The 14,758-nt window shown below is 38.9% G+C and overlaps 1 protein-coding gene across 7 annotated transcripts in view; it reads left to right on the plus strand.

The window, feature by feature from the left end:
- UVSSA (UV stimulated scaffold protein A) overlaps positions 1-14,758 on the plus strand; it is a 119,844-nt gene that overhangs the window by 13,906 nt on the left and 91,180 nt on the right. For 5 of the 7 annotated variants that reach the window (XR_008912802.1, XM_016423368.2, XM_056802287.1 and 2 more), the window contains exons 4-7: positions 3,727-3,847; positions 7,172-7,732; positions 12,940-13,049; positions 13,845-13,970. Coding sequence is in view for 6 of the 7 variants with exons in the window: in XM_016423368.2 (XP_016278854.2) it covers positions 3,727-3,847; positions 7,172-7,732; positions 12,940-13,049; positions 13,845-13,970 (918 nt within the window). In the remaining variant the exon portion in view is untranslated. The other 2 variants (XM_056802288.1, XM_056802289.1) reach the window with 2 other exon arrangements.

The following is a 14,758-nucleotide window of genomic DNA, read 5'->3' on the forward strand; positions in this document are numbered from 1 at the left end:
AGACCAATTATAGGGGTTCCAATCAGATGAACTGATTTATCTCTTGGTCACAGGAGCCATTAGGTGACAGAACAGGACTGGAACCCAGGTATCTTGACTTCAAGTTCTTTCTCTTGCTGCTTCTCATATTCATAGAACTTTAGATTTGGAAGGGACCCCAGAAAAATGTAATACAGCCTGAAATTGAATGGGAATTGCTTTACAAGACCCTTGGAGAGTGGTTGTCCACTTTTTCCTTTACTCCCTTGAGTGACAGGGATCTCATTATTTATTGAGGCAGTCCATACTCCTTGTGAACAATTCTAATTCATAGGAATTTTTCTTTATACCTAGATTGTCAAGATGTTTTTGGATCCTGATTTTGTCATCTGATGTGTTTTCTATCCCTCCCTGCTTTGTGTCATCTGCAGACTTGCTATCCTTGTGACATCTATCCTTTCATCCAAGTCATTGCTAAAAATGTAAAAGAGTCATTAAACTTTAATCAACATTTAAGTCAATCATCTCCAGATTTCACAAATAGTTAGAGATCTCTCTCTTCTATGCTAGATCCCATTAAGGCAAGGGAAGAGAAGATAATAGGTTATGTGGGCTTGTTGAATTTTATAACATGAAAGAGCCTGGAACACATCTTAGGTAGGAATCAGAAAGATTGTTACTGTAGCTTAAGCAATGTAATTATAATGTTCAAAAGCATTTGGGCTTAACAGAAACTCTGGTTGTCTTAAAATGTCTTATTTCTTCTAGCATGCTGTCTGACAGCCTTTCAGAAACAGAGTTTCAGTTTAACCCAGATCGAGCCTTTCTTCACTGGGTGACCTTGGACAAGTCACAAAACAAAGACTTCACCTATTCCAGCCTTACCTATAAAACTGAGATCATAATAGTTGCCCAGTCCAAATGATGGGAGCTCATGTGAGGATTGAATGAGAGTATGTAGTAAACCTCGGTGTAATCATGGCTAACTTATTATTTATTGTGATGTAGAGTCCTCTTGGTCAGCTGTCTTTCCCCACATGATCTGTTCTTGACCCTATCTTTCATCAGCAGTAATCTATATCCCTGTATCTTTGTGCTAGCATGCAGAGCAGTGCTAGATACCCTCACTAGATTGGTGGGAGCAGTGTAGTGGTGGGTTGGGAGAGAGTACCATGTACAGGATGCTCCCTTACAGATTAGCCCAGAAAAGAAAAGCTACAGGAGGAATAGAATGCCAATAGAAAAAAGTGATCTGCACTGTTTGTGCTGTGTTTCACCAGGGGTTGGATGTAGCTTCCTTCCCATTTGTATACTAGCTGTGCTCATGGTAAATAAAGGTGGATTAAACCATTGTAGGCTGATGGGTTTTTCCCCTTAAACTTACCTTTAGACAATCATAATAATAGCAGATGGCACTGACTTAGTTCTGCAGTGTTTGAAGGGATTATTATCTCATTTGAGCTTCACAAGAACCCTGTGAGACATGTATACAGGTATCATTATTCCCATCACATGGAGAGTAAGAGACAGCCAGGCTTCAAATAGGCAGCCAGGTAGTGCTGTGGATAGAGTCCTGGGCCTGGAATCAGGAAGTTTTGAGTTCAAATCTAGCTTCAGACACAAAGTAGCTATTTGACCCTGGGTGAGTCACTTAATTTTTTGGTTTCCTCATCTCTAAGATGGGGATAATAATAGTGCATAACTCTCAGAGTTGTCATGAGGATCAAATGAGATGATATTTATAAAATTCTTAGAACAGTATGTGACACATAATTGACACATATATAGATACTTATTAACATTTTAATAATAATCCAAATTAATGAAAAAATAATAATTATGGTTTCCATACTCCAAGACTACCATGTAGTCCACTATATCATGAAGAGTCACCATGATGTTAGTAAATATTTTTCACTATTGGACTAACTGTTCTTGGCAATTATTGCTGGTAGAATATATGCTTTAGAGCATTTGCTCCCTTTACCATTCTGATTGGGACTATGGCCTCTTGAAGGTTAGGGTTCGACTAGCTGCTGTGTTTAAGTTGAAGTCCTTGTGTGGCTTGAGGGAACCCACTTACCGTGGGAAGAATTCTCTGGGAGGGGATCTCAAAAAAACAGTTTATAGTACAGGTGATTAGTGGCAGCTTCCTACCATCCATCTGAAAGTTCTTGTTACTTAAATTAAGTTAAGGGGGCAGGTTGATGGCTCAGTGGATTGGGAGCCAGGCCTAGATACAGGAGATCCTGGGTTCAAATATAACCTTAGATACTTCCTAGCTGTGTGAACTTGGGCAAGTCACTAAACCCTCATTGCCTAGCCCATACCATTCTTTTGCCAGATAGAAGGTAAGAGTTGAAAAAAAAAAGAAATTAAGTTAAATGGCTCTATCTGGTCAATGCTTGGATTTTTACAAATGGCTTCAAGAATGAAAAAGCATTTATTAAGTAGTTATTATGTGTAAGACACTGTGTTGTGCTCTGTAATAAAAATAGAAACTCAATATGGTTCTCAACCTCAAGGAGCTCATATTTTAGTAGTCAGAGACACTGGGAGGAGGAGATTTCAGCAGCAGGGGAGACCCAGTGGTTTTTAGAATGCAGCAGACAGTCAACTTTTGGGGAGCTATAAAAATATATGGGGAGCCTCTTGTCTTTCATAGTGTGTAAAGGTAATTCTAACACAAAATAACCAGATTAAAATTTTCATAGAAGCCTTTTCATTAGTCTCAAAAGTGACTTGAGTTATTTTAAATCATGTTGTGGCATGTATTACCATCATAAGGGAGGTAGAACATTTGAATTGTGTGAATAGGAAGGCAGGAGCTACTGCCAGTAATTCCACTGAGTGTACTAACCTGCTTCCACCTCTATATGTACCATATAAAAGCATGAAGATCCTATATCTCTGGCCTGGTACACCCAAAACTAGTCGTGACCCTGAGGCCATAAGAATTGGTTTGTTGGAAGAAAGGCAGGTAGGAGAGCCATGTAAAGCCTCAGCTTGGCTAAGCCATACAACTTAAGGGGGAGACTTCTCCCCCAAACCAGTATGCTTTCCCTTTCCATGGGAAAAATCTCATGCTTGATGTTTGAGGTCTCAGCCACAGTCACAAATAGTAGATCATAAACTTGAACCCAGGTCTTCAGAGTGTAAATCTGTTATTCTTCCCTATATTATGTACTTCCTTCCTTTAAGAGTGGCACTTTTGATTCTTTTTCAGGATGTTAGAGCCATCCACTTTTGCCACACCGCCCTGCATTCTTCAGCCTTCCTTTAGTTGTATCTTCTTTGACAACTGACTGACTTCTTTAATTGTAAAAGATAGAATCTTCATTCCAGTGCTGTTAGCTTTCTCATGTTTTAGTGCTTGAGGTCTTTTAATTTCTTCTTTTTTTAAAAAAGTATCCAAATACTTGTTATCAATAGTAAAACCCTCTGAATCTTTAGAGGCTATAATATTCCAGGCAATGTGGAATAGGGGAAAGAATCCTAGGTTCAATGGCTGTCTCCACTACTTATTCATTGTATAACCAGTCTGAACCTTAATTGTCCCAACTGCATAATGGGTTGGGTTGTACTTTCACTGCCTCCACCTCACAGCTAACATAAAAGGCAGTATTTAAATATGTATTCTTGGTTTGGATATCCAAGGTTCTTTTGAGCAGATAACCCACTTTATGACATTTGAAGCTCTTTGGTATTTCCCATGGACAGGACTAATTCTTATTTTTAATTTCTCAGGTGGATTTTCAAGATGCTGGTGCCAGGACTTTGGCTGAAAGAAAAAGGGAAGAGGAAAAGCAAAAAAGATTAGACAGCATCTACAAAGAAAGGGCCAAAAGAACAGAAAAAGAAATGCAAGGCAAGTTGCTGAAGACATATTTGTTAAGAAAAAAACATTTTTAAAAATGTTATTTACAAAGTGCCTATGATAGCATAGAATGAAATTTCGCACTGTTTCTGTGACCCCGGGCATGACTCTGACTGTTTTCTTAACTGTAAAATGAGGGGAGTAATTCTTAAGGTCTCAGCTTCTTTTACAAGGTTATTGAAGAAAGTGCTGAATGTTCTTTAGTTGGGTGAGTTATTAGTGGGATCCTTCCTCTACAAATGTAAGGGAAGTTCCAATTATACTAGAAGAGTCCTCAAAGGGCATGGTATCCTCTGAATGCATACTGCTTACTTTTGTGGAGTTCCTATCTTTGCTTTAAGGTTCCTGACCTAAGGAGCAGAAATGAAAAGAAAAGGCAGGAAACAGAGCTGACCCAGAGCGGGATAAGGAAGGCATCATCTGTCTCTGAGGGGTTCAGAGATCGAGAAGTCTCTCCTGATGGGCAGCAAGGTGATTCAAGTGAATGGAGCACTAGGCTTGAGGCCAGGTAGACCTGAGTTCACATCTAACCTCAGATACTAACTGCATGGCTTTGAGCAAGTCATTTAACCTCTGTTTGCCTCAGTTTCCTCAGCTGTAAAAGAGGAATAATAACAGGGTTGTTTTAAGGATCAAGTGAAATATTTGTAAAGGGCCATGCCTGGCTTGAGGTGGGTGCTATAAATGCTCATTCCCTTCCCTTCTGATCATCATATCTGTAGTACTCTTCAGAAAAAATCTTTAAAAGAGGCATAAGTACATTATTTAGTGATAATGATAATAATAAATGTAATAAAAAATAAATCATTACATATACATATATTTACTATTTCATAATGAAGTCTGAAGGAAAGCCAGATTGTGTGCTGATGGTTCAGCAGATTTATAAAGCAACAAGAGCAAGATGCTTCTCCCCTGCCATCTAGTGGTGTTGCTCAAACTTGGTCTAATTGGCATGTCCTTTGTCCTTTCTGTCATCCTAAGGAAAGATGCACTAGGATAGAGGATCTGAACCTTTTTGTGTGTAATGGTCCCCTCTGATAGGCAGATGAAGCCTGAGGATCCTTTTGTAAGAGAATTTTTAAAAATTTATAATTGAAGGAGGTGTCAAATTTCAACTAGAGGCTAGTAAAAATAAAAATTCCCATTGAAGTTTCCGGACCTCTTAAAATCTATCCATGGACTCCTTGGGAGGCTGTGGTTTCAAGATTAAGAATCTCTACTCTAGGAAATAATTAGACCCTTTCTTAGTCCCTTTAAATTTCTTGAATTTTGGTCTTTGGATCACTGATGATCAGAATTTCTGATCTATTCAGAATACCTAGAATTTCCTATCTACTACTGTTTGTCAGAGAATTTCCTTTAGGTCAGTATTCCTTGGTCTCCTTTATTGTTGGTAAGGAAATAATTTCCATTTCATGCTAAAATGTCTGGAAGGTACCATGAGAGGTTGGGAAATAGAGACTGGAGAAGAGAGAGAAGGGACCAAGACTGAAAAATTTCAGTTGTCTCTTATAAGAAAGTTTTCTCTAGTGCCCAGAAGCAGGGTTAGATTGTTCCTTTGTCCTGATCAAACTACATCTGGACTCTGGTGTTCAGCTCTGGGTAACATGTTTTAGGAAAGGCACTGAAAAGCTGGACCAAGTCTAGAGGAGGATGTTCAAGATAGTCAAAGGACTGGAGACCATGGGGTAAGTAAGGGGAGAAGGTGGAAGAATTGGGGATGAAGGAACTGGGGAAGAAAAAACTTGGGTGCAAGAAAACATGTTAACTCAGGTAACTGAATAAGGATTAGACTTCTTATGCTTTATATCAAAGGATAGAATGGCAGATTTAGGCTCAGAATGATGAACTTTCTAAGAATTAGAACTGTCCAACAGTGAAACGATCTGCCTTGGAAGATCTTGAATTCCCTGTCATTAGTGGCCTCAATTAAAGACTGAGTGATGACTCATTTGGGGAATGTGTAGAGGAGATATGTACTCAGGTATAGCTTGGACTAGATGTCTTTTAAAGACCTTTGTAATTCTGAGATCCTGTGAGACTGTCCTTTTCATACTGTACCCTTCCTTTTTGATGTGGGTTCAGAATTAAGAGCTGCAGTTAGTATTTTATTTGTGCTGACCATGGCCTTGGTTTGTGAGTTTCCTAAATAAAGCTATTTGCTCCATGTTCTTTGAGATCCTCTCAATAGACAATGCCCTTGCATTTTTATTGTCTGCCTGGAGAGGGGACAGCTAGGTGACTTAGTGGATTGAGAGCTATGCTGAAGGGCTGGGTTCAAATCTGGCCTCAGATACTTCCCAGTTGTGACCTTGGGCAAGACACTTTAACTCCCATTGCCTAGCCCTTATTGCTCTTCTGCCTTGGAATTAATACACAGTACTGATTCAAAGATGGAAGGTAAGTTAAAAAAAATTACCTGGATAAATTCTGAGGAAATCTTGTGGCCCAGATACTACCCTTTGAAAAACTAAGACCAAGGGATCATTTAGCCAGTTAGAAACTAGGGCAGTAAATAAGATTTCTAATGACCCCAAAGCATTGGAGAACATCTCTCCCTCCCTCCCAGGGAGCAACTTCTTTACCTGGATTAACAGGTGGCCTCTTACAGAAAGAAAAGTGGCAGGAAGGAGAACTAGTAAGGAGGCAGCAGATGAGGGTGTTGGGACCTTTATTCTTTTCTCAGGTAAGTAAAAAGTCAGCTGGGTCTGGGAATTCAGGGTCCCTTCATAATTCTAAGCCAACAGTGAACTTTACCAAAGCCATTTCTCTGCAACATCTCACTTGATATTCATAGATCGACCAATGACCTGCCAGAACAACATACATTTTAGGAACTGCAGCATCATTACCCAGTGTCATCTCTGAGAATAACCTTGCAGATCCATCTGTTGTTCTTTATGGTTTATTAAGCAATTAAAAAGCTATCATTGATAAACACACTGAGGATTTGAGTAGAATACACTATGGGAGAAGTTATTTTGGGGGGTGTATGGGGAGGAAGAGAGAGAAAGGTAGAGCTAGTAAGAGAGGGAGAGGGAGAGGAAGAGACATAGAGAGAGGGGAAAGAATATGTGAATATGATTGTAAACATAGAACACTTTTACAGCCCATCACAGCCCATCTTATTTGGTGCTGAAAAGTAAACCTCTTCTTTGGCAGATATAAGAGCATTTTGGGGCAGATATAGGAGAATCTGCCTTCTCCCTCCTCAGGGAGGAGGCCTAGGCTATATGTATGGACTTGCTTTTGAGAGTTTGGTGTTTGCTAATCCATCTAGCAGCACTAAAATACCTCCCTGTCTTTTGGCAGAAATGTCTGAAGAAATTGAAATGTGCCTAACAGAGATGGAGAATTGCTTCAGGCTGTTAATGCCCTTTGATTTTACCGTGAGAGATGTGGAAGTAGGAGCAGTGGCAGCTGGGGCTTCTAGGGCAGACAGAGCTGCCTCGTCGGTGGTCTTGAACAGTGCGGTTACATGCCCAGCATCTGGTTTGAGGCCTGATGACCAGGAACAACCTTGTTGCAGCAAAGACTTACTTCCTCCTTCTTTTTGCCTGGAAGAGGTTGGAAACAGAGATTGGCCAATGAGGTTGAGACCTCCAGGGCCAAAGGAGGGGGATCACAGGGAACATGCAGAAGATGATTCTGATGACGATGATGATGACGATGATGATGACGATGACGACGATGATGAAGATGATGATGATGACTATGATGATGATGATGATGACGATGAGGATGAAGATGAGGATGATGAGGATGAGGATGATGAGGATGATGATGATGATGATGATGATGATGGGGAAGACTTTATAAGAAGCCATGGTCTTGGCTCACATAAGTACTCTCTGAACTTGGAAATCCCCACAGGTAAAAATAGGCCTCATTTCTTATAGTGCTTTATGGCTTATAGCATGATTTCTTCACAACAATCTTGTGAAGTAGCTAGTATGAGTATTTATTATTCATTTTTAGTTTATTCCATAATACTCGACATCCCAGCCAAACTGGACTATTACTAGCTTTTCCATAGATTTGGAATGACATCTCCTGCCTCTGTGTATTTGTTACAAGCTGTCTCCCATGCCTGGAATGCCCCTCCTCATCTCTGCCTTCAAAGCGAAGCTCAGGTACCACCTTTTTCATGAATCCTTCCCCAAACCCTTCCCCTCCCTGTCCTAGTTGTTAGTGTTTTCCTCTCCTTCAAGTTACCTTGTGTTTCTTTGACTTTTATCCATCTTTTATCATCTTAGGAAAATGTAATTTTCCTAAAGACCTATTTTTACCTTTGTATCTCAGGCCTTAGCATAATACAGGTGTACAGGTTGATCACTTGATAGATGTTAATTGATAATTTTGTTGAAATGAGGCTCAGGGAGGTTAAATAATTTGCCTGCCATCCTGTGGTTAGTTAAGTGTTGGAGGGAGAATTTGAAACAGGGTTTACTGATTTCCAGACTAGTATTTTGTCCACTGCACCACAAGTCATTTATTATACAGCAAAGTCTAACTCTTTATTGGACAGACCACTTGAGAATTTTTTAATTAAATAAATTTTTGGAGGGTCTGAAATAGCATCTTTATTGAAAATGGATATTCCCATCTCATAGCTGTAAGCTTGCTTGCCCAGGCTTCTCTCTGAATTCCTGTCCTTTCATTTCCCATTACCACTTTACATTTTTTGCTAACCATGAATCAAAGTCAGGCTTCAGGACCTTCACTATTGAAGACTTCCCTTTAATATTTATGCTGTGGGTAAGATTTGTAGGATGCAATCAAGTTTTCCTTTAAACTTTTTATTTGTCCTCTGGACTGCTTGTCAGCCATATCAGTTGTTCTCTTGTCATGCTCCTACCTTATTATGGAGGGTATAAGGACTTACTCTGCCTAATATTTCATCTTTCTCACTGGAGTCTTAGTGACATACCAGCAGCACTCAAAGCAGAGCTGCTGTTCATGGCTGCAGAGGAGGCCCATGTCAGTGTTGTGTTGGACGAGGGATGATGGTAAACACAGATAAAGAGGAAGGAGTTCCAGCCACCCCTATACCCAACTGGGAGGTCACACAGGGTGAGAAGGGACCTGGCCTAAAAGCCAAGGGATCTGGGTTCATTGCAGGCAAGGAGGGCCTATTAATGACCTGGATTACATCGAACAAGTCACTCAATCAGTCAGTTCTTCCCAGCTACCAAGTTGAAATAATTCCCAACTCACAAGAAGACTGTAAGATTATCCAGAAAACATATCTGAAGCTTCTGACCTCCCAGAATAGTGAGACCAATGGGAGAATTTAAAGTCAATATGCTGTGATAAGCCTCAAAGAGAGTAGAGCAGAGATAACTTCCCTCCTCCATCATAGAAACAAAAGAACTTTCTTGTATGGCAAGAGGAAGGCTTCTTTGCTTGTAAATCTCCCTGCTCTACTCAGTACCACAGTGCCCAGAAGTCTACCATTTATAGTTGCTTTGGTTTGATAATTGCCTTCTTCCTGAAGTCAGTAATGCAATATTCCTAATAATAATCAGCTGAACTTTATCAAGGGTTTACATGGTATCTCCTTCTATCTTCCTTGTAACTCTGAAAGGTTGATAGGACAAGTATTTTCTTCATTATGCTAATGAGGGAACCAGAGTTCAGACAGGAGAAGAAATCTGTCCAAGGTCACACAGCTAATTAGAGGAACAACTGGAATTTGAACCCAGGTCTTCTGAATCCCCCTGTGTTGTTTCTACCACATAACAGCTTTTTAGAACATACTATTTCCAGGTCCTTGGTGTGAACTAGCTTATAATATTGTTCTTTTAGAGAGGGATGGAGCAACACAAAAGTCCTAGACACCAGAAATGAGAGTCATTTTTGCTGAGGACTGACTATATTTGAACCCTGGGGAATGAGTAATTAAAGGTTTGCACTACAAACACATGATCATAAAGATATTATCCTGTTTTATAATGAAAAATACCAACACAATGCACCCATTATGAGAAGCACTGACCTGATTCAGTGACTTGTTCAAGGTGATCCAGGCCATTTAAAGGCCCTCCCTGCCTGCAATGAACCCAGATCCCTTGTCTTCTAGGCCAGGCCCTTTCTCTTACCCTGTGTGACCTCCCATTGGTTGTTGGGTGGCTTCCTCTTTATCTGTGGCTTTCTCTCTACACATGGGTATCTGTTTTCATAGAGAAATATACAAAACCACCCCAGTTTAGTGCAAAGAGCCCTGTGCTTGGAGTCAGAAGACCCAGGCTTGACAATTGACAATGTCTGTGACCTTGAGCAAGGCACTGGCAAAATGGGGAGATGTGTAAGTTGTACCCCCTGACACACACTGACTCCACAAGGTGGAGAAAAGCACTTGGTAAATCAGTAGTGTTATAGAAACAGGAGCCATTGTTAGAGCATATATTCCTGTAGGTTTCCATGAAAGCAAATCCAGGAAACTTTTGTGGGGGAACTGGTTGGGGAAAGTTCTGATTAGCTGACTGTTCTACATACCATAGTCAAAGGATTTTGAGCTGGAAGAGAAGTTAGAGATGATTGAGTTCAATGTATTTTACTGATGCCTTTTGCTTTTACAAGCTAGTCATTACCAGCTAAACTCTATGCCTGCTTGTCCTACTTTGAGCACTGAACACTTCCTCATATACCACAGAAAACAAATTAAATCAAAACAAACTGATGTAGAGGAAGCAATATTCTGTCCCCACCAGCCCCCTTCTTCATACTGCTGAGAAGGACATATATATTATCATCTATTTTTTGAGGTCAAGATTGACCATTACATCTACTCAGTTTATCCTCTTTTTAGTATTCTTCTCATGTAAAATATAAAATTATTGAAGTTTTGTGAATATTGTCCTGGTTCTACTTATTGCACTCTGCATTGATTCATATAAGTCTTCCCATGTTTCTCAGAATTCACGATATTTATTATTTTTTACTGTAAAATTATCCATTATAGTTACATGCCCCAGTTATCTAGGATTATAGATCTATTAACCATAAGGAGTCTTAGAGGCTAAGTCCAACTCCTTCAGTTTACAGATGAGAAAACTGAGGCACAGGGAAATTAGGTGACTTGTCCAGGGTTACATAGATAGTAAGTTTCATAAGTTGAACCAAGATCTTCTTAACTCTTTTTAAAACATTTAAATATATATATATTATTACATATAAAATTTTTTAACATTTTTTAACATTTTCAAACTTTGAGTTCCAAATTCTCTCCCTCCCTCATCCTCCCATTGAGAAGACAAGCAATTTAATATAGCTTATATATGTACAGTTATGCAAAATGTGCTTCCATATTAATCTTCTTGTGAAAGAAAATACAAACCAAAACCAAGAAAAATAAAGTAAAAAAATGGTATATTTTAATCTACATTCAGACTCCATCAGCCCTTTTTTTTTGGAGATGGTTAGCATTTTTCATCATGAGTCCTCAGGAATTGTCTTATATCATTGTATTGCTGAGAATAGCTAAGTCACTCACAGTTGATCATCATAAAATAGTGCTGTTACTATCTACAATGTTCTCTTGGTTCTGTTCACTTCACTTTGCCTCAGTTCATGTAAGACATTCCACTTTACTGAGATTATTCTGCTCATCATTTCTTATACCATAGAACTATTCTGTCACAATTATATACCACAATTTGTTCAGCCATTCCTCAATTGATAGACATTCTCTCAATTTCAAATTCTTTTCACCACAAAAGAAACTGTTATAAATATTTTTGTACTTATAGGCACTTTTCATTTTCTAAAAAATATCTTTGTGATATAGGCCTGGTAGTGATATCATGAGGTCAAAGTATATGTAGAGTTTTATAGCCCTTTGGGCATAGTTTCAGATTGCTTTCTAGAATGGTTGGATCAGTTCACAACTCTACCAACAGTGCCTTAGTGTCCCCATTTTCCCACATCTCTTTCAACATTTGTCATTTTCTTTTTCTGTCATACTAGCCAGTCTAATATGTGTGAGGTGGTATTTCAGAGTTGGGTTAATTTGCCTTTCTCTAATCAATAGTGATTTAGAGCATTTTTTATATGACCATTATCCCTTTGATTGCTTCATCTGAAAACTGCCTCTTCATATCCTTTGTTAATTGTTAATTTGTTAAATGGAGAATGACTTGTATTCTTGTAAATTTACTCTATTCTCTCTCTCTCTCTCTCTCTCTGTCTCTCTCTCTCTCTCTCTCTCTGTCTCTCTCTCTCTCTCTCTCTCTCTTCACATATATACATATATATTTCTTAATTGCCGGGCATCCACTTTTATTTCATTTCTTTTGAGTTTCTAATTTTCAAAGGAGGAAACTGAGGTCCCAGGAAAGGAAATGACTCCTCCAAAGTCACACAGCTGGTAAATAGCAGAGCTAGTACATTGTGATTACCAGTTATCAAAGAATTGGAATACCCTAAAATTCAGTTTGCCCTAAAATTATACTTAAATATAACTTGGTCTGTCTTTGACCATGAACTTGTAGTGACTAGCTATCTTCATTGTGAGTATCAATTTGTATTTTTTATCAATTTTGAAAATAAGTTGAATATTGTTTGTCTTGATCCACATTATTTTTTCTGTAAATTAAACCACAACAGTCACAAGTAAATAAATAGCTGTGCAAATGAATGGTATATGGAGAGGATTTTTCAAAAAGAAATTCAGTTTTTTTGTGATTCCCAGAGAGTTAGGATTAAAATGATTAAAAACATGACCAGGATTTTTACTTTGATAACTGACCTTTGTGCTGTTCTTCTTTGTGTTCTAACGTATATGGAGAAATTCTAGAAATGGTACAGTTATAGCTTGGAGGTTTTCCCCAACTCTCACACTTTCACTACAAAGTTACTGTCAAGCAAGTGCATTTTGTTTATCAAAGGAATTTGGAAGAATTTCAATTTAGTGCCTCTCAGGCGAGCCGGCCTTAGCTTTGTGTAAAACTCTGACTCTCATAATTGCCTCTAATGCAAATAATCATGCATCCAGCCATCTTTCATTAGAGGATTTTTAAAGAGCCAGCCTTGTGCTCTTGCTCACTGCTCTGGATATGTGTGGGTTTTGTTTTTGGCAGATTTGCAAGTGCACGAGAATGAAGATAACAGGGCTGTGGTCAACAGTGCCATGGATGGACTTAAGCTCATTAAAAATAAGTTCCTGCCCTCTGTTCAGTCGTGGATTCAGGTAGGGATCATGCTTAGCCCAGTGCCTGGTACATAGTAGATTATTTACTGACTGACTACAAGGGCCAGGTAACACTAAATCCTGGTACATTACTCTTCCTCCTTGAATTTTATATTACTTTGAACCTTAGTTGACAGAAAATATTAAAAACCTAATCAAATAGCATCACAGACTGTCAGTTGCTACGCAGCCATAGCCTTAGGGCAAGCTTGAACACTGGACAATAACAAAAGATTTTGTGAGATTCAGATGAAGCAATAAAATGCTAAATGGAAAGCATGATAAAACTTGAAGGATAATATAGAAATATGGAGAGAATGGTACAAGAAAGGTATGGAATTGTAGAGCACTGGCCTTGAAGTCAAAAGACCTGGATTTGAATTTTGCCTCCCTGACAAACTGTGACTTTGGGCAAGTCATTAAACTGTCTAATGCCTCAGTTTGCAGTGTCTGTAAAATGGGAGTAATCAAACTTGTTCTGTTTATTTTATAGGGTCATTGAAGAAACCTTAATGCACTACCTGAATGTGCTTAGTTATTCCTTCTGCCTTCTTTTTGCACACCTACTGGGATAGCTCTTATAAAGGGACTGATGGAAGCTTACACAGTCCTAAAGCTATCATCTCTAACTTTCTGTCAGTACTTTTCTTTGTGGCAAACCAGATAAAAAATTCTAGAAAAAATAGAGAATAAATAAGATGCTACAGAAAAAACCCCACCGCGAAGTATGTTTTGAAATTCCTTTGTCCTAGTACTGATTTAAAACCACAGTAATTGTCTTTTCTTGTCTTGCAGCTGTTTACTCGAGCAGGGATTCATGATGAACGTTTGAAACATGCCATTGATCTTAAGAAGAAATTAGAAATGGCTGTTGGAAAATATAAGGAAATGAATATTGAACCTGAAGGAAGAAAAAGGAAAGTGAGTATCATAGTTCTTAATAGATAGAATAAGAAGTGTTTTGAGACTTGGGGAGAACATCTGGTTTATTAATTCAAGGTATAATTGTTTTAGAATTACAGCACTGAAAAAGGTCTCAAAGACCCTTCAGCTCCCTTCTTCCATGTTTTGCTGGGACTACATTTTTTTCTTGTTTTTTGGATAACACAAAGAGAATTTTAGATCGACAAATATATAATATTCTGCCAAATTGAGGCACTTCCCTTATAGCCTTTCTTTTTGCCTGATACTTTTAGCACAATGACTTTACCTGCAATCTGTTTGGCCAGTCTAAGAGAGAAGAGTTACTACTCACTTCAGTGGTGAGCCCAGGCCTCCTTTTAGGCTTTGTATTTACTTGTCAAATGAAAGGCTACATTTAGAGACAGCTGGACAATTGGAGGCACTAAAGGGTAGCAGAAGGAGCTCTGCTTCCTATACTCAGTAGTCTATTTCCTTCCCTTCCTTGCCCTGATTTCCTTATATTTTTTTCTTAAAGCTCTTACCTTCTGTCTTAGAATCAATACTATGTATTGATTCCAAGGCAGAAGAGTGATAAGGGCTAGGCAATGGGGGTTAAGTGACTTGCCCAGGGTTACGCAACTAGGAAGTATCTGAGGCCAGATCTGAATCCAGGACTTCCCATCTCTAGGTCTGGCTCTCTGTCCACTAAGTCACATCACTACACCCTACCTCCTGGTTTCCTTATTGATGAAAAAGAGCAGGTTGGCTCAGATGGTCTTTCTAAGGTTCCTCCTGTCTTTGGTATC

The sequence above is a fragment of the Monodelphis domestica genome, chromosome 6 (genome assembly GCF_027887165.1).
Source record: "Monodelphis domestica isolate mMonDom1 chromosome 6, mMonDom1.pri, whole genome shotgun sequence".
In the NCBI taxonomy this organism is placed as follows: domain Eukaryota; kingdom Metazoa; phylum Chordata; class Mammalia; order Didelphimorphia; family Didelphidae; genus Monodelphis; species Monodelphis domestica.